We start from the raw sequence: 24,778 nt of genomic DNA, 5'->3' as shown, positions 1-24,778 counted from the left end.
ATTTATGTACACAGTAAAACTGAAAGTGCAATCACTTCACAGAAGTATCTTTAAAAGTTGTACTTTTTCCTCATATTTTATGTCTGAAATATCTTACTGATGTGATCAGAAGTGAAGATCAGATTAGATGCAGGTGTTACTGCTTACCATTATTCCCTATACAAAAGAAACAATACTTTGAAAATGTGTTGTAACTAAATATTATTCTTGATAGACTTGCTGCAATATGATTGCTAGGTCATTTTATGAGCAGCATTCATGCTTATGGAAAAACTGTGCTTGTTGCTAATTAATTACTTGTTTTTTACTCACTCACTCTAAAAACTGAGGGTAGAAATTCAAAAATAGTGAGATAGTCTGAGAGTCTAGGAGTCATTTTTTCATCATCCTTTCACAAGAAATCCAAAATACTATCCATGCTATGAAATTGTTACTCATAGCAGAGTATCCTTTTTCCCTGCCCTGGCTTCCCAGTAACACAAGCTATGTTACTTCAGGAACAGTCCTCATAGTGAAGGTGTGATCTCATTTTGCACTCAACCTCCAGTGACTGCATTTTATGGCTTAGCTGCTGTTCTGGGTGGTCAATAAGCTTCTCTGTTGTAACCACTTGGTGCAGCATCAAACAGGAACAGTGAACAGGGCAGTTGGTTGAACCTGCTTTTTAGATACTTCTCTCTATATTTCAGCACAAGTTTTATATTTTAAAACTTCTGTATTTTAAGCTGCCATGTCACTTGTATCATGTTTATCTCTTTTCCCATGGAGAACTCCATGACTAACTCTTTAATTTTTCCTTCTAACTTTGATTTCGTGTAAAATAAATGTATTTATTAACTTTACTGAGCACTTAGGAAGGAAAGATGAAATATATTTGATAAATGTATTTAATGTTAATGAGACATTTTCCAAAAAGCTGCCTGCAGTTTAAAACCAGTTGATGGCAATCAAATTTGAGATACTAAAATTCTGTGTGTGCTCTTTGGAAGCATGTCACTATTACAGTTTCATATTTTATTCAACATTCTTTGAGAAGGAATTTTAGCATACTTTTTCTGTCATGTACAGTCCACTGTGATTACAGATAATTTGGCTTTTAAACTAATTTCACCTAAGAAATGGCAAAATTTTTTTTCAGGTCCTCAGGCTATTTCCCTAAAATATTAGGTTTCAAGATTTGCTTCTTGAATTCTATATTTATTTGCATCTGCTTTTTTCTTTCAGTAATTTTGCATGCACAGTCTGTTTTTTCTTATTATTGCTTTCAAAGACTGAAAAAACAAAACTAACATACTTGTTTGCCCTGGTTGTCCTTAGTTCCTCTGTCTCTGTTTCTTTTATAATGCTTCCATTATCTCAAAATGACTTGAAGAGCCAGAAAAAAGGAAAAAAAAATAAAGAGCTGTGAGAAATACTTCTCCATTCTAGCAGACTATTTTGAAAACGTGTTGGAAAATACGAAGTTTTCTTTCCTCTTTCATGTTTTAAATGCATTTTATGACCAGGATTTGTTCACTCACAACAAGCAGAAATAATTTTACAATTTCTAACTTCCATCAGAGGTTCTGCTGAAGTCAACCATCAGTGGCTCCAGCTGGTAGTTCCTCAAGCTGAGGGTACATTGAGCTCTCAGGACTGCAGCTCGTCTTTTCCTTCTACTCTACTATTTCTTGGTTTTGGGAAGAGGCACATTTTGCTAGATCAGGTTGCCTTTAACATCTCAGTGTTTTTATACCTGACTACTTCTTCTGTCCCTGCTCCTGAGGTGCTGTTAGGGCTGGCTTTGTGAGAAGGTCCAGGATTAACTCCAGGGTCAATTCAGTGCACAAAGTCAGGCTTAACTTTAGTTGCTATGTTGCTGTGAATATAGAACAGAGGCTGGCTGATTGGAGATCAGATGCATCTAGATGGGGAATTACTGGCTGTTGGATACCTAGTAGAAAAATTTATGGTCCATGTGTCATCAGCACCAGTCTGTCAGAGAAAGATTTACTGTCAGGCCAGATCCTGTTGTAGACTGGTGATTCTCCCTGGCTGTTGGAGGTCCCATGGAGTTGGTGGACATTCAGCCAGGAGCTTCATGAGAATATTTTATTACCATCTTCACTGGATTTGTCCTCTGAGTGAGAAACCTACCTGTCCTTCACCTTAGTGTGTGAGATTCCTTCCTCATGGGATCGCTTTTGGCGTGGGCATCTTTTGCTGTATACAGAGACTTTGCAAACAGGATTTGTGCAATTCAGAACACACAGATTTGTTTTATGGTTTGATACATGCAGTAGATAACCAGGACTAACACACTTCTAGGTTAGGTATTACCATGGTCAGTATTCCCAATGCGGCATGGGATGTATCTTTGCTGCCCAGGTCATCATTAGTCATTTGAGCATGGGTCAGCCTTTCTCTTGGAATGGGTTCATCCACGATATTGCTGGGTTTCCACCTTCTGATTCTTTGTTTTCTTTCCATATATTTTTTTATAGCTATTCACTTCAGTACTTTCTTGCAGAGCTCTTGAGCTGTAACTACCATTCTATGTTTTAACTTTCTTAGCTATTTTCTCACACCTTACCACATTTCTCCGTAGAATCAATCCAAAGTTTTGGTACCTGCTGTACTGAGTTAGACTCTGCATCAGAAGCAGGTGAACTGCTGCTCAAAAGATTACATGTGCTTTTGAAGAAATTGCTGTTTATGCTCCCCACAAAATAGCCTTCTTGAACCTAGTCTATGCAAGACACAATGACTTCCCTTCCTGGCCCTATTTGGGTACCTCTCTGTATGACTGTTCCTTATTTAAACCTCCAGCTGGCATTTTCCCTTGTTCAGTTTTCTCTGATGTACTGTCATAGTACCTGGAAGCTTGTACAAATGTGGATTTGCTTTGTGAAAATTCCAGCAGAAAGGAAAGCTTGGGATCCCTGCCTAATTGATGCACATGGAATTTTCCTGATTGCTGAATCACCCTGGCTTGCCTCTCTCCTGTGAAACCATTCTGAAAGAGCAGTGTCCTCATGTTACAGCTGACAGAAACAGGCTTTTTTGGAGAGGGTGTCAGCACTCAGTCCTGGGATGTGACAGCACAAATGATGTGGTCTAAGCCATTTTTATCTCCAGAGAGGTGTGCTGACAAAATCAATGAGTTCAAGCTGGTGGCATTCCTGAGTGCTGGTTGTCTCTGCTGTCAGCATGGAAAACCTTGGAAAGCTCTCTAAAGGCACAGCACACCTGAGGCTTTCCTCATGTGGAGAAAATCAGTAGGGAAATTTGTGTCATTTTTTAAGGCACTGGTGCCTTCTAATATAAAGAAAGATGAAGCTTAAAGATTTTTCTTTATAGTTCTTTGCAGTCTCTTCAGGCCATACATATTTTATATATGTTTATTTGGCCTGTTATATGCCTTCTTTTTACCTTTGAATTTTACTTCCTTTACAGGTTATATGCTGTAGACATCTTTATATGCATTTGTCAGGAATCCATTCTAGGGAAATAACTTGAAGTTAAGGAAGTGAAAGGCAGCACTGTAACAATACACAAAAATTCTCAGTTACTGTTCTCTTAAAACAATCCTGTGAGTTGCAGGAGTAGTACATTCCCTTGACTGTGTAAGCAATTGTTTATTTCAGCATGTTCTCCTGATGTTGCAATAGAATAGAGAAGAAAAAAGATTCAGGATGCAAATAAAAGATGGGAAGACATCAGAAATACAAATTTTGCATAGTCTCACGCAGATCCACATAAGATTTCCCATGTGGATTTATCATGAAAAACAGATTTTCGGGCTATAATTGCCTCACAGATTTTAGCTAGGCTCTACAGTAGGCTTCCTTCAGAATATCGTGATTTGTTACTGAGCATCCAGAGTACAGTACTTCAGAGCATTTAAACTATTCAAATCAGCCTCAGGGGAGGCTGTTATTTCACATTATCTTGGCCTATTTCTCTATTTAAAAGTATCTGCTCTGTTTTATAATTTGATAAGAAGTTATTGCCTTCAATAGAACTAGAAAATGAAAAGATGATTAATTTTGACTTAGAATAGCATATTGCTGCTAATCTATTTGATAACAGCTGTGGATAGACAGGATGGAGTCAGGATGTGCCCTTGAATAAGACAGAAGTGTTTAATTCCTCCCTTCTTCCTGATTCTTGCTTCTAGCCTTCACCTGTTTAGGTAATAAACCCAGTGAAAACTCCAGAGACACAGATTTGTTTCATCCTGTAAATTACTCAGTAAATCTATGTCTAGCTCTAAATTGGCTATAAAAAATTATCTGCAATCTTTTGTTTCCAGCAGCACATGCACAGTGGAGAAATTACCAACAGTATTGAGCAATTGTTTCTTGAGCACAAATTAAGAGGCTTGATTTTCTAGATGTCTGTTTTATTTCCATTTTCCCTGTCCTCCTCTGCTCTTGGAACAATGACATCTCTGTCTCCCATTAATTCATCTGTGCAAGACCCTTCCACATCCATGCTGGACCCCAAAAATACAGTGAAGACTAGGTTTCCCTCCTGCCATAAACTAGATAATTTGCTGACTGAGAACTAAAATTGTTGATTTTTCTGTAGCTTTTCTTTTTTTGTGTCTCTAAGTTTGTGTCTTCCTTGTCTATCCAGCTGTTAAGTTCTGAGAAACATTGAAGGTATGTTGGAGATGCACATCTAACCTTGCAGAGAGAGGATAAAAGACTAAAAATGAAAGAAATAACCAAAAACCCACCCCAATCCTACTGGCATTGGTATTAATAGAACGAATGTATAGAAATTTGTAACAATTACACAGATTTCTTTTTTTCTATAGAATTTTGGAATTCTTGAAAATATTCCCTTAACATTTTTAAATGAGGAGGTGGGGTGTGGGTGGGAAAGAAATTGAACCTTTTGTGTAAGAACATTCGGAGATGGAAGATCATGATAAAATTTTAAACTTTTCAAAATTAGGTCTGAGGGTTTGAGGGAAAGAAGAGCTGGTTGGTTTGAGCTGTCTTTTTTTTTGTCTTTTTTTTTTTTTCCCTGTTTGTTTTAATTACTATAATACTTTCCAGGAGAGAAAGACAACTTAAACTTACCTTATAATGTAACTGTTCAGCACACAGATTTTATTTTAAAGCATGAATCCTAGAAGGCATTCTTGAAACTGATCTTTCAACCTTGAAGTTTTATGCCTTAAGAGTGCTTGATAATTGCACTGGTGAATGAATGTTCTTTTGTTCATATACTGAGTTTTTCTAGAACTTTTTTTGTCAAATGTTTTCATTGCTTTTTTTTCTTTTAGTCAATGAAAAATGGGTCTCAAGTATAAGACAGAAGCTAAGAGAAAGTAAAATTATATATCCATATATATATTTATATATAGTATGCATTCAGTAGTTAAGCAACAATTTTTACCCACAGTGGTAACAGAATTCTCAATATACTGGCACACACTTTAAAGTCACTGAACCATTAAGGTTTTTCTTTTAATCAGGATTTGTCTTGCACAACATTGTGTACTTCAGCTTGATTTTAAAGGTCTTATTTCCCAAGTGTTAAGCTTTTTACATATCTATGATGGTCCCTGTTCTGACCTTTTTCTTCCTCATTCCAAGTAGCATCAAATGTTCTTAGAAATCCAGGCTCCAGTGCAGTGTGAGGGGTCACTGGGCACAGGTATTTAGAAGATAAGGATAAGACTTTTTCGCAAACCCTTGGTACTCTGTAGCTGCTATGAACAGCAGGATGTGCCTGGAGTCTCTTTTGGAATTCAGTGCAATGTAGCACAGACCCAGGTGTGTTACACAAGAGTGTCTGTTTTTTTATCTCTTATTTCTCTAAAACCCAATTACACAAGTCAAATTTATACAATCAAATCATCCCATAATTGTCCTGCCAAACAATTAACCTGCTTCTACACATTTTCCACAGCTCTATGAATTCTTTTGTCTACCTTCTCTACTCAAGAGTTCTACAACCCTTCAACAGATACATATTTCTGTTGCTGTCTGAAAATGTTGAGTTTCTGAAATTCCGAAGTTTTGAAGTTCTGAAGTTCTGAAATTGCATGAAATCTCAATCTGAATTGCAGTCAGCAAGGAATTTAAAGGAAAGCAGGGGGGTGTTTAATTTTATCTTTTTTATTTTAGTCACAAAGTTGTCAGGACTAGTTGTTTGACTTGGTTAGGAAAGCTGTCAGAGTGTGCTGGGCATGCAGATGTGGATTTTCTCTTGGTGAAGTCTGTGTTGTCTGTACAGTTTAGCACTGTACATGATAGCTAGATCCAACATTTTTTACAAGTAGCAGAAAAGATCCTGCTGAATAAGGAGGTTTAACATTTAAGGGGGTCTGTGTTCTCTCCCTTAGACATCCCATAATAAATTTTATCACAGTTAAATCATATGTTTGGCTTTGTGGTAGGGTATGTGATTAATTGAAATATTAGCTGCTAGCAGTTGGATTCACAAGTCAGATTATTCATTAGAGGGAAAGATGCATTTGGCTTGTTCAGTTCTTGGCTCAGTAGCATGTTTGAATCTGTTGAATTTCAGGTAGGTAATACAATCCCCAGATAGCAAAGAATTTAAATTTAAATATCTGCCTCATTTCCTTTAATTGTAATTAAAGGAAATGTAAATGTGTATTTCAGCCATGTATTCTAACTGCTGTGGTGTCAATAGAGGTGGGATTATTTGTGTGGCTAATTGTTTTGAAAAATACTATAGTATGTCAATAATCTATATGTTCACCTCAAAATCATATATTTCTCCTTGCCTATAAGATATACCCAGGATCAATAATGCTGTAGCTCCAGTTCTTGCCAAATGGGGTCTTTAAAGCTGTTCTCTGAAGGGAGGGAATAATTTAATTAAAATGAACATCATATCCTTCGTACTCTGCTGCTTTCATTCTTCCCTAGATATTTTATAATACTAATACTAAGATTAAAAAATTATTCAAAATATTTTTTTATGGGAAAGATAATGATTTTTTCACATTCTCATTAAAAATTGATATCTTCCAGTTACCAGGGGGAATTTGGATTCCCTGATTTACTTTTCTGTCACAAAGCCTGAATGATTAGGCAGGGCCTGTGTTGATTTGATAAAGGCATTGGGATTGTACCTGCCTGGGTGTATTTGCAAAAAAGAATGCATATCACTAGTACCTCTTTTCTCTTCATGTAAGTCTCAGCAAAAATTTATTTATCTTTCTCTTCCACCTTTTATGATGCACACAGGATCTTACTTTCAGCTTTTACAATATTAATGTGAAATCCTTCCTGTTTACCTGAAGATGAGGTTGATACATTCAGTCATCAACATTAGTAACAATCTTGCATCTTACAATAATATTTAGGTTTAAGCAATATTTATTTCTTTAAATGAATCGCTGATACCAAGCTCAAAAAACCCACCCAGGCCCCAAACCAACACAGGAAAAAGAGAATGTGGGCACTCCTGCTGTGTCTGCTGTGTGTGAAAGACAAGGATGTGCTGTAACTATAACCCAGACTTTGCCTTTATTTCAATGTGATTCTTATTCTTTATTTCCATGTGATGCCCATAAGCCAAAGTATGGAAGTCAACAGAGGGGACTTTGGTGTTAAGTACAGAACATCATTTGTGTATTCTTAGCAGAATGCAGAACCAGGACTTACATTGCAAATAGCTGAAAAGTGTTTGAATCGTGACCTTTACTATAACAAGGAGTAATACCTCACAGCCATTGAAGCATGCAGCACAAAATTCTTCATTGCACATCAAAGTTTATGTTAACAATGTACATAAGATGCTTTATTACACTCTAGTCACTTGGTCTAGTATCATCTTCTGCTGAGTGGAGGCAAATTAAGCTTACTTTGCACAGTAACAGCATCTTTTGAGATGACAAACCATTCAAAGGGTTGTGAGAGCATTGGAAGAGTGTTTTACTTTCTCAGACTCCTCTTTCTAGGCATTATTTATACCATGTGGTAGTCTATGTTCAAGGATTCGACTCTTTTTACTGTTAATATGCTACATTAGGTAAAACCTGTGTTTGCAAAAATAGTTAAAACCTTTGAAATTTATTTACTTATTATTTATTTAACTGAACCTTAACTACTTTCCGCATTCACGATAATTTTATTTTCACAAATCTTCTCTTACTTGAGAGAAGGAATTTGGCATTTTATTCCTTTTAAATCAGGGAAACAGTGGTATAGGTGTAATAAAGGTTTTCCCTATTAAAGCCATGGTCGTTTCAAAATAAAACCCAGAGGCTTGAAAGATGAGCAGATCCTCTTTTCTCATAATCGTTTGGTGAAGCATTGAGGAAACAATTTTCATACAAAGTCCAAAAGGAGACTTAAAATGAAAACGATCCCAGGCAACCATCAAGAAGTCTGTGAAACTTTGGGATGTGACTCTTTCTTTTATCTCTAAATTGGAGCTATTAACTGCCTGTTTAGGGTGTTAAATTCAGTCTAGTTAACATGAGAGGTTTTTTGTAACAGATGAACTTAAGGAATGCAAACCATGTTTTTTGATTGCCTTGTTTGCCTGCTTGTGTTACAAGAATGTTTTGTACACTGAGATGAAAACTAGTATTGCAACAATTTCTGGTGTTGAATTGTCTTTTATCTGATTGCTTCGCAAGCACTGAAAATCCCTTATAAATTAAGTAATTTTCTTCTTCAGAAAGATATTAAGATAAAACAAAGATTATATGCCCATAAAGATTGATATCTATTAATTACAGGGGGCCCTGCCTTTTTCACAATTCATGCCAGTAATGTCAGCTGATCCCTGAGGTTTGTTACCTTTTTTATTACCTCTGCTACATACAACCAGCAGAAGCCACAACCTGAATTGCATGCTGTCCTCTTAGGGGCTGTTCCAATTTCTTTTTTTCGAGCCATTGTATACAATTTTCTCTTTTCCATTAAAGAGGAAAATAAGAATTCGATTGCTGGAAAGAACTGGTATTCAGACCTGTGTGAACAACACGTTTTCTACATGCACAAACAAGCAAATCAGTTTTATCACACATAATAGCACATGACACTACACAATATAATGTCTTGTCAGTAGCTGTTGAGGAAATTTTGGATAATCCTTATCTTTCCAGCTTACTTTACATCTCTTCAGATATAAAATCACAAGCTGTATCCTATTAATCTTTTCTTCTTAATGATGTATCCCTTTTCCAAATCAAGAATTAATTCTTATGTTATTTTTCTTTCTTTGATCTACAAATTTACCCAGGTCTCCCAACTCTGAATTAAGTGCAAATGCCTTTTTTTCCTGCTTTCTGGTACCTCTACTTTTTGGTACCAATCTTACTGATTGAAGAAATACAAGGGGTTTTTTCAGACTTCTTGAAGCCTATTTACTGCTAGAGTCGCTCCATTTGGTATACAGTGTTGATTAGCCTGGGCTGCCTTCTGCAGTTGTTGTTCATCTTTGCAATACAAGCATGTTTAAATGATTCAAGATGACAGTGAGAGATCCAGTGATCCCAAATTACTTAGCTGACCAAGGATAATTTTGGTGGCAGTTCATTTTTTTTACCTCTCTAAAAACCAGAACATTGGTGATGAAGCATTCACTGTCACAGAAAAAAGCAGGGACTGAAAACAAGTCAGTGCTATTCAGTAGACAAATTAAAAGTGAAACCTGTTTTTAACAATGGGCTTAATTAACTTTCAGAACAATTCTCAGTGAAACATGGAGGATTCACTATCACTGACAAGTTTTAAATCAAGTAGCTGTGTTTTTTTTCTAATTAAATTCTCTTGTTCAAGAAGAGTTATCGAGACTGAACCTTAATTTTTTTCAAATGTGTTCTGAGAAATCCTATGTGTTTAAGTCAAGTTAGGTGATCATAATGACTGGAATGTTTAGCAGTGAAAAAATGAAAAAAAGATCTCTGCAGAGTTGTGGGTAAGTAAGTATGACTTAAACATGCTTTTATTAGTACAACACAAAATGGCAAAAATACTTTGAAGTTTCTGAATCAACATTTTCAGAATTTCCACTATATTATTTTTCTTACTCTTTTACTACATCAGGATGGAAAAGGGTCAAGAAGTAAAATACCATCAACAAATACAAACTGTACAAGCTTTCCTTTCTTCACCATTGCAGCCTCTAAAGAATCAACATTTTAAGTTTTTTGGTCATTATTCTGTATACAAATGGAAGATATCTAAAAATGAAATTAAATTTCCTTGCCTATAAGCAAATAGCTATAGGTTTGTAGGAAAATGAACTACTATTTTTTAACTATTTTTTTCCACTCTTCTCCAGCTCCTTGCTGCTGTGTATCAGAAAATAAACTTTTAGTTTTTTTTCCTTTAGGTTGATACCAAATGACAGTTTGTAAAGATCTGTTCCTTGTCATCTTTACACACAGCAATTTTTTTCCTCTGCCTTTTTTTTCAGTTGGCACCTTTGACAGACAGCTATTGGGAAATGCATTTGTCCCTACATTTGTTCAGTGTTTGACTGCAAATCACTTATGCCTTGAGCTGCTTTAGAGACTAAACCATATGGAGAGAAAAAATGTCTTAGATTTGAAGGCTGGCAGCTTCTTGTTTTGACAGATTTAAAATGGATTATCTTGATTGATTAAGTTACTTGCATGAAAATTTTCATTCCCAGTTATCTCACCACAAGTTATTGTCAGTGGAAGTTACAGTTACAGACCTAAAATGTCTCCTTTCTATTCCAGAAAGGTATTGTAGTTTTATCTATGGCTGTATTTTAACTAAGTTTTAGAAAATAATCAGAAATGATCGGTTTTCTTTCTTTCTGAATCAAAAGTCATCTGGTCCCTTACTGGGAACTCAAACAGTTTGTGCAAAAAAATAAGTAAAAGCTAAATTTTAGACATTTGTTTTGCATTTCATGTGAAAATGAAGTAGTCACCTTGCCTCCTGAATTGTGGCTGATTGTGTGTGATTTCCATTTCTGGATCCACACAGAGGTATGGGATCTGCAGCAGCTGCCCCTGTTTGGAAACACTGCAGCTCCCAATTACCATTGAGTCATCCAAAGCCTGTCTTCTGTGTCAGTATGATTCAGAATCATCCTGAAGCTGTCAAGTTATTTGGGTCCTTGATCCCTTCCAGAATATCTTAATTCCCACTTTTAGCTTCATTTTGTTTTTTAATCGAGTTCATTTCCTATCTGTCTACTGCTAAGCATTTTGTTCTTTTTCTCAAAGTCCTCAAGCATATCCCCCTATATTAATCTCTGAATTCCAGGGGTCACCAGCTCATATATTTATTGGATTTTTGGAATAATGATTACAGTTTGCTCTAAATTACAGCTACAGGGCTGATTTTAACCTTCTTCACACAACAGGAGTTAACACACAGTCCCCAGCCATGAACTGCTAATTGTCCTTATGGCTGAAAACTTATGCTACGTTTCAACTACCCCTCAGGGAACCAGGAGAATTTTAATAATTATCATATTAACCATAGAAATTCAAGGGATAAAATATTATGATGCCAGAATGAAGTCTTAATGAAATTTAAATATGATCTGTAGCTATACCTGAGTCTGGCAGGTGAGTAGCTATGTGTCACATTCACCGATCCAACAACTCCCAGATCTTTGTAGTGGGGTTAAAATATTTCTGGATATTTATAAACTGATGTGTCCTAACATGGTATAATGATTGAGTAGCAGGGATGTACATAACCAGCATGTGAGATCACACTGACAGTAAAAGATGATATTGTGTAGACATGTGGATTTCAGAGTATGAAAAAATGGATTCTGTCAGAAATTGTTACTTGTTAAAAAAAGAACAAGTCAGTGTGACTTACCAGTTTGTCCATAAAAATCAAAAATGTCTCTGAAGTAGAAAGGCACTTGACAGCTCAACAGACTTTCTTGCTAGAGAATATTGCTGATGTTTTTTTTCTGTACTTCCTCTAGGGACAAATTATTGTTCTATGATAGTCTTGATAAACTCTGGAGCAGGTTTTGCATGTCAATGAGAGCAGTCAGAACATAAGAAGTGTTCTATAAATTGTCAACCTAAGATATGATTGCTGGCCTCTGTATGAGGCCGCTGCAGTCAAGTCAGTACTCATTCCTAAAAATAAGATAAAATCCAACAGCAGTGACATCCAGGCTGTTGTTTGACTACATCTTCTCCTGACCAAGGAAGTAATCAAAATGACACCCTAATAAATACAAAAAAAAAAATGAATGGTCTTTTTCTGCTCTCAGGGATTTTCATTTCCTACATAAAGTTTTATGAATTGATGAGTCCTGCAACCTTATTTTCAGAGCACATGATTTTTATCTTTTCTTTTTCACTTCCATAGAACACAGGAAAGAAACATCTTGAACCTGTAGCTGGCATTAGGATGTGGTAGCCTGTTAACCCCTGATTCTGCGATGCCATGTTCCCCCTGATCCCTGCCCTAGCCCTGGCCTCTCCCTTGGTTTCTCCCTGTTGGCTCCTGTACCCCAACCCTGCCCAGGGACCGCCCCTGGGCCCCTGACAAAACCACCCCACACCCAGACCACGAGGTCTCTCTCTCTCTGCCTCCGAGGGCGCTGGGACAAGATGTGAATAAAGCCATCCCAAACCCTCATGAGAGACCCTTCTCTGCCTTCTTTACCACCACTGCATTGTAACACTGCTGGCTGCCAGAGCCACATCGAGGGGCTGTCCGAAATGGACTCCGGGATGTGACCAATTGCACGGCCCAGGGAAACCCCCGCTGTGCTCTCAGGGAGCTGCAGCCTGCTCGGCAGAGTCCAGCTGGTACAACATTAGGAGGAGAAGAATGCTTGGTTTAAGTACCAAGTAGTCTGTTGCTGTTGTTGTTATGTCTTAGGCTATTTCTGTGTGGAGTCCACATTCCCTGAAGGCATCAGCTCCAGCTAAGCCCCAATTGCTTCAGTTTACATTGCAGCAATATCCGGGCTGACCTTTGAAGATTTTACCTGTAAGGACAAAGACAAAGAACTCTATCTGAAAAGCTGTGAACAGGAGAAAAGTTTCATTTAAGGGGCCAACTTTTAGAATAGTTAAAGACTGAACCTGCAGCTCTAAAAACTGCTGCTCTGCCTAAGGATTTTTAATGCAATATAAAATTTTCTTTTGTATTTTATTTGCACTTCTGCTTTGTAGGTAGGAGCTTGACTATATATTCCCATTTAAGTCTGATTTCTTTTATTTTCAAGTGGAATATTAAGTGTAACTAATTTCTTCAGAATTTTGGAATCAGATTACCTGCTGACAAGTGTTGTGGTTTAACATTGAGGCTGGCATTGCCTCACGTTGGGTTTTAGCATGACATGCGCAAAACAGAGTGGGTCAAAAGGATACATAAGTGGAGCAAGAAAAAAATACTTGCCTAATTTGATAGGCTAAGAAAAAGTTATTGTTAGTCCACTTACAATCATACTATTGTTCATAGCTATGAAATACATGTAGCATATTGTGGGTTCTGTCATTCACAGAACCACTGTTTTATGACACAAGTCAAATTATTGGGAAAACGTTACTTTTAAAGAGGGATTCCTCTTACCATCTTTCTCTATTTTCTTGAGCACTAAGAAACCTAAAAAGACAAAACTGCAGAGGTCAATTCTGCTTTACTACAGAAACTTGTACACCTCACATGATGAAGAGTGTACTTACCAGGGTTATGAAAATGTGTAACTCGAGATAAATATATATATATATATATATATATATATATATGACTCACAGTCACACTGTTTCCAGTTACTGTCTGCTGTATGAAGTGTGATATGTCTTCTGGATGCTTGTAGCAAGCAGTACAGTTTTTGGTTGTATGTAACAAGTAGAAGGATATAACAGCACTGGTGCCCTTAGTGATTTCACAACACTTTGCAGATTTTGACTAAAATCTGCCATAGCTTCAGAACTTGACTGTGCTTTCAGAGATCAGACTAAGAGATACATATATCCATGAAGTTTAAAATGAAAGTAAAAACACATCTGTCAAAAGTAATCAGATATTTGACATATGTCAGAAATTCAATTACATCTGAACTGAAGCAATTACAGTTTCAGCCATGAACTCAAGACACTTTTGTGTATGTTTCAATCTAGAAAAAGATTAAGAAATAGGGAAACTGTCATAGTCTTAATTTACTTTCTAGTACTTTATCTTAGGGTAACATGAACTTTTCTTAAGAGAGAAAGGACAATGTTTGGTGGAGTTTTTTGTGTCAGGGTGCTAATTGAAAGTCACACTTGTTTAAGAAGCATATGCCATTTCTTGTGTCACTCTTGCATTTTCAAAATATTTTCATGGTTATTTTCTACTTTGTTGAGATTTTAGGCAGGTTGTACTGGTAGAGTGTTTTGTTATACACACGTTGTATAACTAACTCACTGTAGCAGAGGGGCAGAGAGGTTGAGTGGGTGTAGTTTTTCTCTTCCAAAGTAGAGAATATAAGATCCTATTTTTAAAAAATACCGCCATCCATCCCTCCACTCAGCTCATCACTCTCCATCCACACTGAGTTTCTGGTCTTCTATATAACTACTTATCAATTAATCTCTCTTGAGACTGTCAAGTGTACTTAAAAGTGTGCATAACCAAAATGAGTATTTAGCTAAGGAAAGGAAAATTGACCTAATTGAGTAACTGAGTTTTTACTTTTCTGTTGTTTAATGTGTCACAAATAGAATCACTGAGAGAAGAGGTGTAGTATTACATCTTTTACATTGCTGATTTCGAAGAGGTTTTGCATCTTTGGCTTTGAATTTTGCTTCCTGCTTTCAGTGACTCTGGATCTAGGACATTACTATGTTGCAGACTTTTAGATTTTGGATGCCAGGATGATCTACAGAATTTTATCAGCATAAAGTTGTAATCAGGAAAATAAGGATGGTAAACAATTTTTAAATGTATGAGCTGGTCAAAGGAGGATGAGGTAGACCTACCATCTGTCGGATTATTGGGGGAAAAAAGTAGATTTGGAAGGAAAAAGCAAGAGAAATGGCTGTGAAGTTTTAGAACAACTGTTGGACCATAGGATAAATAGAAAACTTACTACTTTAATTCCTGATTATTCTTCACTCCTTACTCTTATCTGTTTGCCATTGCCTCTGCCAAATGACTTTAATATAATAGTCTGGCCTGCTCCACACATTCTGCTCTCTCTCTCTGCTGTAGCTTCATTTTGCAAGTTACTGTCTATGCCTGTTACCCTTTTGCTGGTTCCTCAGGTGCTTTGTTTGTTCATTTTTCCATCCCTATTGCTGAGCTATTCCCTGTCTTTACAATGATTTTCCTTCTCTGACATTTGCCTCGGTTTGCTCTGTACTGCTTGGTTCAGCCTTGCTTCTTTGCTGTTCTCATATCCTTCATATGGATGTGTCTTTCCTGATGTGCTGCCTGACTGGATTTCTGTAAAATGAACCCCAAGCCCATCACCCCAGCACCTCTGAAGGGAAATTGCAAAGCTATCCCATGGTGTCAAGGAAAATACATAAGCAGAGATGTAAAATATAATTGAATGTGGCACCTGTATGAATGTTGGTCCATTTTTTTTGTTTGTGTTTTATACACCTCTTTAATACCTACCCAAAGTCAAAGCTGCAGGTACCAGGGTTTCAGAGAAAAGAAGGGTGATTTGTGATAAATCAGTTTAGGATTTTACATGATTTGTATATTACTGCAGAAGATTATTACATCAAAATTTATAATCAGATGTGATAAGGAAGTGATATTTGGAGTTAAAAAACTTTCTGTTTATTCTCTATAAGAGAATGTGATTTTCTTGATCTGTTACATGTATTTTTTTAAGTTTTCTCAGAGTTAAAAATCTTAAGTATAATTTTGCTAGTTTTGGTTATCACCAGAGAAGTGAATTACTGTACTTAGCAACATTTTTTCCTCACTATGCTTAGCCATCGTAAGCAGAGTTGTTATTGCACTTCAAGAATAAATAAATAAATAAAATAGGTGTTTCTGTCAAAATATTTTGTTTTTTACTGAAACTGCACTGTAAGCTATTAGTTAGAGAAGGATAATTTTATAAATGGAAAGAAAAACCTTATACTTGGCCTTTTAGACATGCTTCATTTAAAAACAAAATAAATTGCATTAAATGAAACAACATTTTTAATTACTGAGCCCTGTTCTCAATCCATTTATTTTAATCTAAATAGCAAACGTTTAACTTGTATTCATTATTTTGTACCAGAAAGAAATTATTCTAAATGAAATCTCTTAATTAAATAATCCAGAAAATCTCTGCCAGGAGTATGCAAAATTGTATTAACACAAGATCCATAAAATGCAAACAAATCTTATAAACATGCTCTAATACATTTTATTGTGTGCGTATGGTAGTGACGTTGTGAAGCCTTTATTTGTGCCATTTCTTTCTTAAAGCAACTTTTAAAGTTTTAACCAGTCATTTGTGAAATTGTTCATTAGCATCTGAGCTTCATATTCATGACTTAACTTTTACAACTAAGTAATTCATCAACTCAGAGGGATTTTATTATTCTGTATAGGTACCAGAAAGGAGGGTGCAAAAAGGATGGAAAAAGTCTCTTTTCAGTGGTGCCCAATGATGGGCAACACAGAAATTCTCATCTGAGCAAAGGGAATGCTTTTTTTACTGTGAGGGTGATCTGGAATCTGTTTACTGGAACAGGTTGCCGAGAAAAAATTACAGTCTCCATCCTTGGAGATATCCAAAGCCTTTTTGGACATGGTTCCAAGTAGGTGACTCTCCTTGGAAAGGCATGTTGGGCCATTTGTCTGTCAGAGGAAAGGGAAAACACAACTCTACCTCTTGGTGTAAGTATCCATAATTCATGAACCAGAGAGTCCCCTAGAAATGCAATCCTTGTGGACCATCTGAGAAAGGAACCTCTCTTGCATCCCACCTACCTAAATGAACTTTACTGAAGGAAGGAAAATGGTGATGTAAATATTAAAACATAGGATGAGACTAACTCAATTTTTGGCATTTTGCGTGGTCATTTTTGTTAGTTCTTTTACTTACTTTTTTGTATAGAGCTTGAAATAACTTGCAGTGCATTCTGTTCCATTTTATTCGTCCCAGGTAAGATGCAAATAGGAGTATCCTGCTTCTTTGCCTTTAACTGAACCCAAAATCTAATTGTTACATCAGGGTGATCTCTTGTTCTGCCTTCGTGCTTTCCTTTGAAGGGTGCACTGTTTTTGATGTCACCTGCAATTCACTGAGAAAAGTATCTGTGTCTGGTTTTGCAAACAAGGATTTATTTTATATGCATTCTTAAAAACAGAAACAAGACAAACCCTAGTGATCTGTCATGACTTCAGAATTGCAGAATCACAGAACTGTTTACGCAGTAAGGAACCACTTGAGATAATCTCGTCCATCCAACCTCTCCATGGCTCAAGCAGGGTCATCTCCACCAGGATGTCCAGGACCATGTCCAGTGAAGTTTTGAATATCTCCACAGATGGATGCTGTTGGCTGTTGTGTGGTGACTGCCAATTCAGAAAATTTTATTTACATTTACTTATTGAGACTGAATAATTATAATACTGATGTAGCAAAACTAACACAGGCTGCTACTCTCATGGTTTTTTAATTAGAATCCATAACAACGGATTGTGATCATGTTTTAATGAAAGGGACTAAAAAATTCGAGCAGCCTCATTGGAAGCATTAAAAAAAAAAGGTGCAAACAAAAACCCACCCTTACTAAGACTTAAGGCAGAAATGTTGTCTGTTCTTTATTAAACTCTTGGGATTTTGCAGTGAAACACTTCTGGGACAGCTGCTATAAAAGATCTTAGTTTTCATATATGACCCAGGATTTTATCTCTTATAGCAGATGAAAATAAATTAAGAATACTTAGGCCTGACTTTTTTTTATGCATTTCAGATACTGGTGTGCTGGCAATATCTCACTCTTTACTATCTGATATCAATTATCCTTTTGTGGATGAGTTCCTTGAGAAGGAATTAGCAATAATTCCCCATCAGCAGCTGCTGTGTATGAATATTTTGGAGGTTGCCCTTTCCAGATTCTGAGGATAATAGGAGAAAACAGACTTAATTATACTGGGTTGACATTTACAATGGCCAGTGCTAATTTTAGCAGAGCTGTCTGTGGGTTTAATCAAAATGATGCTATAGTAATTTTAATGGAGAAACTATCACGAAAACAAACAAACAAATAAAAGTGCCCCCTCCTAAATGATTTTCCATGAGACTTTAACAAGATATTCTGAGCTCTGTCTCATCACTCTTTTTCAATTAAAGGAGACTGAACTGAGTGCTCTTCTTCTGGGTAAAATCAATGAGAGGCACTCAGATGCTACAGAATTAAGAGCAGTGCATCAAGGAGATGCTCTTCAATGTTTAGAAAATCTACTCTCAAAGCACTTTACTAACATGAAAAATACATGGCTTTAGGTGAAAGTTCAATGGGAGGATGACATATTGCAGAATATTTTGTTCCTTGCCATCACAATTTTACCACCATGGCACTGCCTGGTATGCTTGCTCTTAACATTTTTCTAATCTACTGTAGAGGCAAAAAGTGCATCTTTGCCCATCTGTATTTATTCCAAATAACATCCCATCTATGGGCATACACTGCTTCTTTAATTCTAGCTGTCACAGTGCTGAGCTTTCTAGGGCTGACACAGAAATTACACAGAACTCAACCACAGTGTAGTGTCCCAAAGAATTGAGGCCAGTAATTTGAAATTTGAAATACACTCATTTTGATTTATTATCTAATGCAGTTCTGAGTTCTAGGCTCAGGACCTGAGGAATCTTTAATAGAATCAGTGTTTTCCAGCAGTGTTCTCCAGCAGCCTCTGGGGAGGCTTGAGGCAAGACTTAACAAAAGGTTACCTAAAAATGAAATGAAAAAGGATGCAGAGCTCCACACACTTCTTTGTAAGGCAGCTGACTCGAATTGCAGCCCTTGGTTTGAATCAGATGCCTTCAGTCTTTAAAGGGTCAGCTGAGCTCACTCTGCTAACTTTTGCTGTTTCCTAATGTGCTGTAGGACAGTGGAAAAGAAGCGAGGTATTATCAAAATCTGGCCCAAATTGTTTTGCCAAATGTGATATACCCCTGTTCAGAAAAGGGACTTGCTGTGGATTTCTTAAATAGAATTTGTGGGTACTCATTATAGTATAAATACTGCAATACACAGACAAGGGATCAGCCATTGGTATTAGTTTTTGGTGTCCCTGGAAGAGTACTTGAGGTCCCCAGGCAAATAAGAACAACTTGCTTGGCAACGCTGATTTTTATTAAAGTTGTACACAGAGCAATTTTCTGTGTGCTAGCCCAAATTCTCTAAATGGGAAAGAAAAAATAAAAGCAAATTATTTTTGCAGTTAGGCCTATTTTATCTACCTTATTAACTAGCCAAAATCATAATGAAATAAATCTGTATTAGCAGTTAATGATCAGTTGGTTAGTTGACAGCTACAGGCAAACCTGGTGATATAAAAATTATCATCATTATGAACATCTTCTATTAATATTTTTTATTAAAAATGTGAATACAATCTGTTTCAATGGCAATATTATAAAATTTGTCTTTTCATGTTCTTTAATAACCAATTTTCTGCCAGAATGACCCAGAATGCTATCATATGGATTCTGTATTAAAATTTATATTAAAAAAATCAAGGGATTGTGTCCTGTAACAGGCATAATTAAGCTACAGTTCAGAATATATATGTAATGCATATAACTACTTATGAGTTTATAAGTTTATAAACTTACATAAGTTTACAGTCTGTTCTATTTGCCATCTGTTAAAAGCTTTGCAAATGAAACTTAAGGATGTGCTGTAATGGTTTTACAAAATGTTTACATTATTTTGGTACGCATGTATGTGTTGATTCAAGGCAATCTAATTGCAAATTTATCCTGAAATATACGTTTTAAAGATACTGCAGGCCTTTGTCATAACTATACCAGAGTAAGCCCAAAGTGGGAAAATCCCAGCAGAGAGCTGACTCTTCTCTCACTGGGGGAGAATGGTGTGTCAGTGCTGTAGTGGGCTTCTGATCCAGAGGGATGGATCCCAGTTCAGATGTCTTCAGGAGTATTGCAACTATGTCTGCCATCATCTTAGTTATTTCAGATACTGGATTAAAAATGAGTTGCTAATTTTGAATGATTTTTACTTTGACCACCTGATTGCCAACGATATGTGTATATATAGTATATCTTTTAAATTTGGGTATGGATTTGATAGCTAGTGCCTCAAAGATCTAAAGAAAAATCTTAAATCTTTATCAAAATGAAAAAAAAAAAAGAAGAAACGTAGTTTTTTTTTCATTTAGATATTAAAATTTTAATGGATTTTTAATGAGGATATTTTCAGCTGTTTTATGATAAAAAACTTTTCAAAGGCAAATTGCTCTTGCTCTGGTGGGCTTCTACAAATACACAAGAATTAAGCATTTACAAGTGCAAAGCAGTTGGCTAATTTTCATAATTAGTATATTTTAGTATATAATTTCTTACATGCAGAAATTCAGGTATATTTAGAAAAGGATTTCCTACTGCTTTTCACATTCATAATAAAGGGAGGCAGTGGTCTATATTTGATGTCCTGAGACCTTTTTAACCAGTAGAGGTAGAAATCCTGCTGAGTTGTGTGGTTTTAAATATTCCCAACTCTCCTAATTTAAGATTGATTTTCCAATCTGAATTTAGTTAATTTGTTTTAATTTAAGAGTGTTTCTAGCGAAAAGCTTAACACCTGTAGGCTTTATACTTAAATGTTAGTAGAGAATTGGGGTAGATGAGGAGTCCCGACTCTTGTTCTGTGTTTTGGAGAGCTGTTTTTCAAACCCTTCTCTCCTTCCCTGATGTGACTTGAAATTTTTTTTTATTTCTGGCCATTCCTGTATTCCTGTCTGACATAATTTTACTCAGTCTCCCTACACTTCCACCTTCATTGCCAAACTTCTGTGCATCCACCTTTTTTTCCATTTCGTCCTTCCCAAGACTGCATTATAATTTTCCTACCATCGTCTCTGCTACAGCTTTCAGCACTGAGGTCTTCACCCCCAAGGAGGTTAGGCTGTAGGAAGGTGACATTTGGAGCACCATGTAAAGTTTCCCTGCTGGTGCTTTTTGAGCACGAAGCCACCTGTGGTCATCAGAAGCAATCCCCAGGAGGGTGCTGCATGTCCCAGGCAGGGTGACTCCAGCAGATCCAGTCATTCTCAGGGAGTGATACCCATAGACCTGTGTCAGCTTGTATTCTTTGTAGAAAGTGTGAAATATATCACAAAAATTGATTCAAAGCCTAATGTAGAAGTAGTTACTCATAACGAAGAGGATTTTCTGCAGATAGAATTAAAGCTGAAACCCTAACCTTCAGGTGTCATTTCCTGCAAATTCCAAGAATTCTTTTCAAACAAGGAGCTTTATAGTGAAAAGACTGATTTACTTCTTATACTCAGTGTAATCTTCTGATAACTTTATTTCTGAAATGGCTGAGGTAGATGTTCTGACACTTGGGAGACTGGCAAGCCACTGGAAAAAGACAATTAAAGATTCAAAATATCAGGCTACCTTCATTACAGACAGCATAAGTTTAGTTTGATTTTTTTTTTAAACAACAAAATCAATCAGATGAAAAATCATACAGAAAAGGCATGGTTTGTATAATAATAATGAAGATTCTGTATTAATATAGTACAGTCGTCTTGAACGTGAGCAATTATTTTTGGGTTGATATTTTTTATGCATTGTTACTCACAGATGTAATCCACAGCTGAAGAAACATGACTTAGGCCCTAGAAAATCATGGGATTGATATACATATGTTACACATGATCTCTGAATATTAAATGTGGGACATTCACTTAATTGTGGTTTTGTTTTGGTTTTTTTTTAGCAAAGACAGGGTAAAATGAAATTTTTTTCAGGGAAAACCATACACTGTGATAAAAAGTTGAACAGTGATTAAAAAGGAAAAAGGGAAATATATGAGCAAAATGATAGAAATAATTTTGAAAACTTTCAAAATACCACAACAATCTGTTCCATCTTGCAGGAATCCGATTAGGTCCAAAAGAAAAACTGGAAATCCCTGTCTTATTCATACCAGCTGAAATGAAAATTTATAAAACTCAGGTGGCAATTCATGTAATGAGAGAAAATGGTGAAAACTGGCCTTATGAGGTTACTGCTGAATCAAATACAGACTTAACCAGGTAATTTATTCTAATAGAAAAGGAAAAAGTAGTTGAGGCTACTAGATTCTATCATCATTTATCTCATTGGCTGTTCGTGGGTAGCTCCCAAGGGCAGTCCAGTGTCTGATTTTGAGGATAGTGGGTATCCATCAAAAGTATTTTTATGTATACATATTTTTAATGTATGCAGGTTCAGGGTAAGATTTCTGGTTTTTTTAATACCTACCTCTTCTCACTTTAAATAAAGAAAATGTAAAGTACTGACTGCTGGTGCAGTTATGGGTATTGAGCAAATGAAAACTCTTAGGTACCTCTGTTTTTTCAATATATTGGGGATAATAATGATTCTCATCCCTGATATTTTTATGTAATCCATAAACTGCAGAAATTTTATCTCTGTGTAAACATAACCTGACAGAATGCAAATCAGGCCAAATGTTTTCAGATCAAAATTATTTGAATACACTAAGTGGACCTAAGTTATAGCTGATAGGATTTGTAGCTGATACATTTAGTTGGATTTTATTTCATCTTTTTCTCAGATATGGTTAGCATTACAGCATACAATAGAATAGAGTCTAACCTTTCCAACAACTCTTAAGTCTAGATTACTTTGGAAACAGAATTTTCAGCAATATGTCTTAATGATACTCTTACTTTTCTAGAAATGTTACTGTAGCAGAGAACAGGGAAGCTCAGGGAATACTCTGGATCTATCCAATTCATGGAATGCCTGAAGCACCACAGCAGAAATCAGGTAGGTAATGATTGAGAAAAGCTTGAGCAATATATTTAAGAAAATTAAATAGTCATTTATATTCTCACCTGCTTGATTGCAAGAATTTGCAGCAATTCTTGGCTATATCTTAAAAAAAGATAAAATCAAGTATTAAAACTAAAATATTTTCCCACTTCCAAAGTAAATCTAGATCATGACTTTGATCTTATTGTGGATAAAAGGAGTTGGGGGCAGTTGGAAATATTAAGGCCTGTGGCCTTCAGTGTGCCAAGTAATCCTGAGTTTGAGAACTGAAGGTAAGCTGAACAAAGGACTGACTCAAAGGTAGAATTCTTCTTGCATACCCAGAACACCCTTCTGGAGAGTCTGCAGGGTGCAAAATACTGGAGTAGATGTTTGCTGCTTCTCTCAGCCTTGAATTTCATGTCTAACTCAAAACCAGAATATAAAGTAGTGTGAATAGCAGTAAGTTTTCCCCTTGCTCCTGAGAAGTAAACTTGCATTAAAAGATGAGTGACATTCTGGGAGGTTTCTTGCTTATTTTGGGGATAGTAAATGCTTATATATTTGACCATCTGTATTTTCAAGGTGTGGTATAATTCCAGAGCTATGAAACAGGAAGTTGTGAACAGCTTTTTGAATCTATAACCCTGAAACTACAGCTCAACGTGTAGATGTGGGACCAATTTTATACCAGCATGTCCTTTCAGCTTACCTTTTGTTGACTGAATAAGTGAATATAATACCTTTCTAGATTAAATGTATTAAGATACAGGAACAATTTCTGGAAAAACATAGAAATAGATATTTGTACTGTCATTAATTTATATTGCTTAAGGACTCTACTTGTAGACAAATGCCAATGATGTGGTATTAATTAGAGCTTTCATCTCTTTAATGTGCACTTTAATACCTTAAGGAATGAAACAGAATATTATCGTGTAATCAACTGTTGCCCAAAATGATGGCTTTAATGAGTCTCATTAGCATTAAAACTATGTATATTAATGTGGAGGTTGGTTGTGTTATTTAAAGCTGTTGTGTAATTCACTGGCACTCTTCAAGATAAATCTCACTTTTATTGGGCTTTTGCTTTCATTGAAATCACAGAATCATTAAGGTTGGAAAAGACCTCTAAGATCAAGTCCAACCATTAACCAGCACCTCTATGTTACCACTAAACCGTGTCCCTAAGCACCACATCTGTGTGGTTTCTGAACATTTCTAGGTATGATGATTCCCCCACTTCTCTGGGCACCTTGTTCCATCACCTGGCCACCCTTTCCATGAAGAAATTTTTCTCTATATCTGATCTAAACCTCCCTTGGCACAACTTGAAGCCATTTCCTCTTGTCCTGTCTCTTGTTACTTGGGAGAGAAGATTGACCCACACCTGGCTTCACCCTCCTTCCAGGTGGTTCTAGAGATGGAGATGGTCTCTCCTGAACCTTTTCTCCAGGCTAAACACCCCCAGCTCCCTCAATCAGTCTTCATAGGACTTAAGACCCTTCACCAGCTCTGTTGCCCTTCTCTGGACTTGCTCCAGCACCTCAATGCCTTTCCTGAACTGAGGGGCCCAGAACTGGACACAGCACCCGAGGTGTGGCCTCACCAGTGCCCAGTACAGGGGGACAGTCATTGCCCTGGTCCTGCTGGCCACACTACTGCTGATACTGGCCAGGTGCCATTGGCCTCCTTGGCTACCTGGGCACACCTGGGCTCATTTTCAGGCTATTTTTCACCAACATCCCCAGGTTCTTTTCCACCAGGCAGCTTTTCAGCCATTCTTGGCCAAGCCTCGGGCATTACCTGGGGTTGTTGTGACCCAAGTGCAGGGCCCAATACTTTCTGTATAAGTTATGTATTAAAATGT

General features: G+C 36.5%; 1 protein-coding gene across 1 annotated transcript in view; it reads left to right on the top strand.

Annotated features, from left to right (window-relative positions):
* The window catches only part of CFAP47 (cilia and flagella associated protein 47), a 280,968-nt gene that overhangs the window by 218,508 nt on the left and 37,682 nt on the right, over positions 1-24,778 (top strand). The window contains exons 58-59 of the mRNA XM_032100897.1: positions 22,025-22,184; positions 22,832-22,923. Coding sequence (XP_031956788.1) covers positions 22,025-22,184; positions 22,832-22,923 — 252 coding nt within the window. The remainder of the gene's footprint in view (positions 1-22,024; positions 22,185-22,831; positions 22,924-24,778) is intronic.

The sequence above is a fragment of the Corvus moneduloides genome, chromosome 2 (assembly GCF_009650955.1).
Source record: "Corvus moneduloides isolate bCorMon1 chromosome 2, bCorMon1.pri, whole genome shotgun sequence".
NCBI classification, from domain to species: Eukaryota; Metazoa; Chordata; class Aves; order Passeriformes; family Corvidae; genus Corvus; species Corvus moneduloides.
Note: the sequence above shows the minus strand (reverse complement) of the source record. Positions and strands in the feature narration are given on the sequence as shown.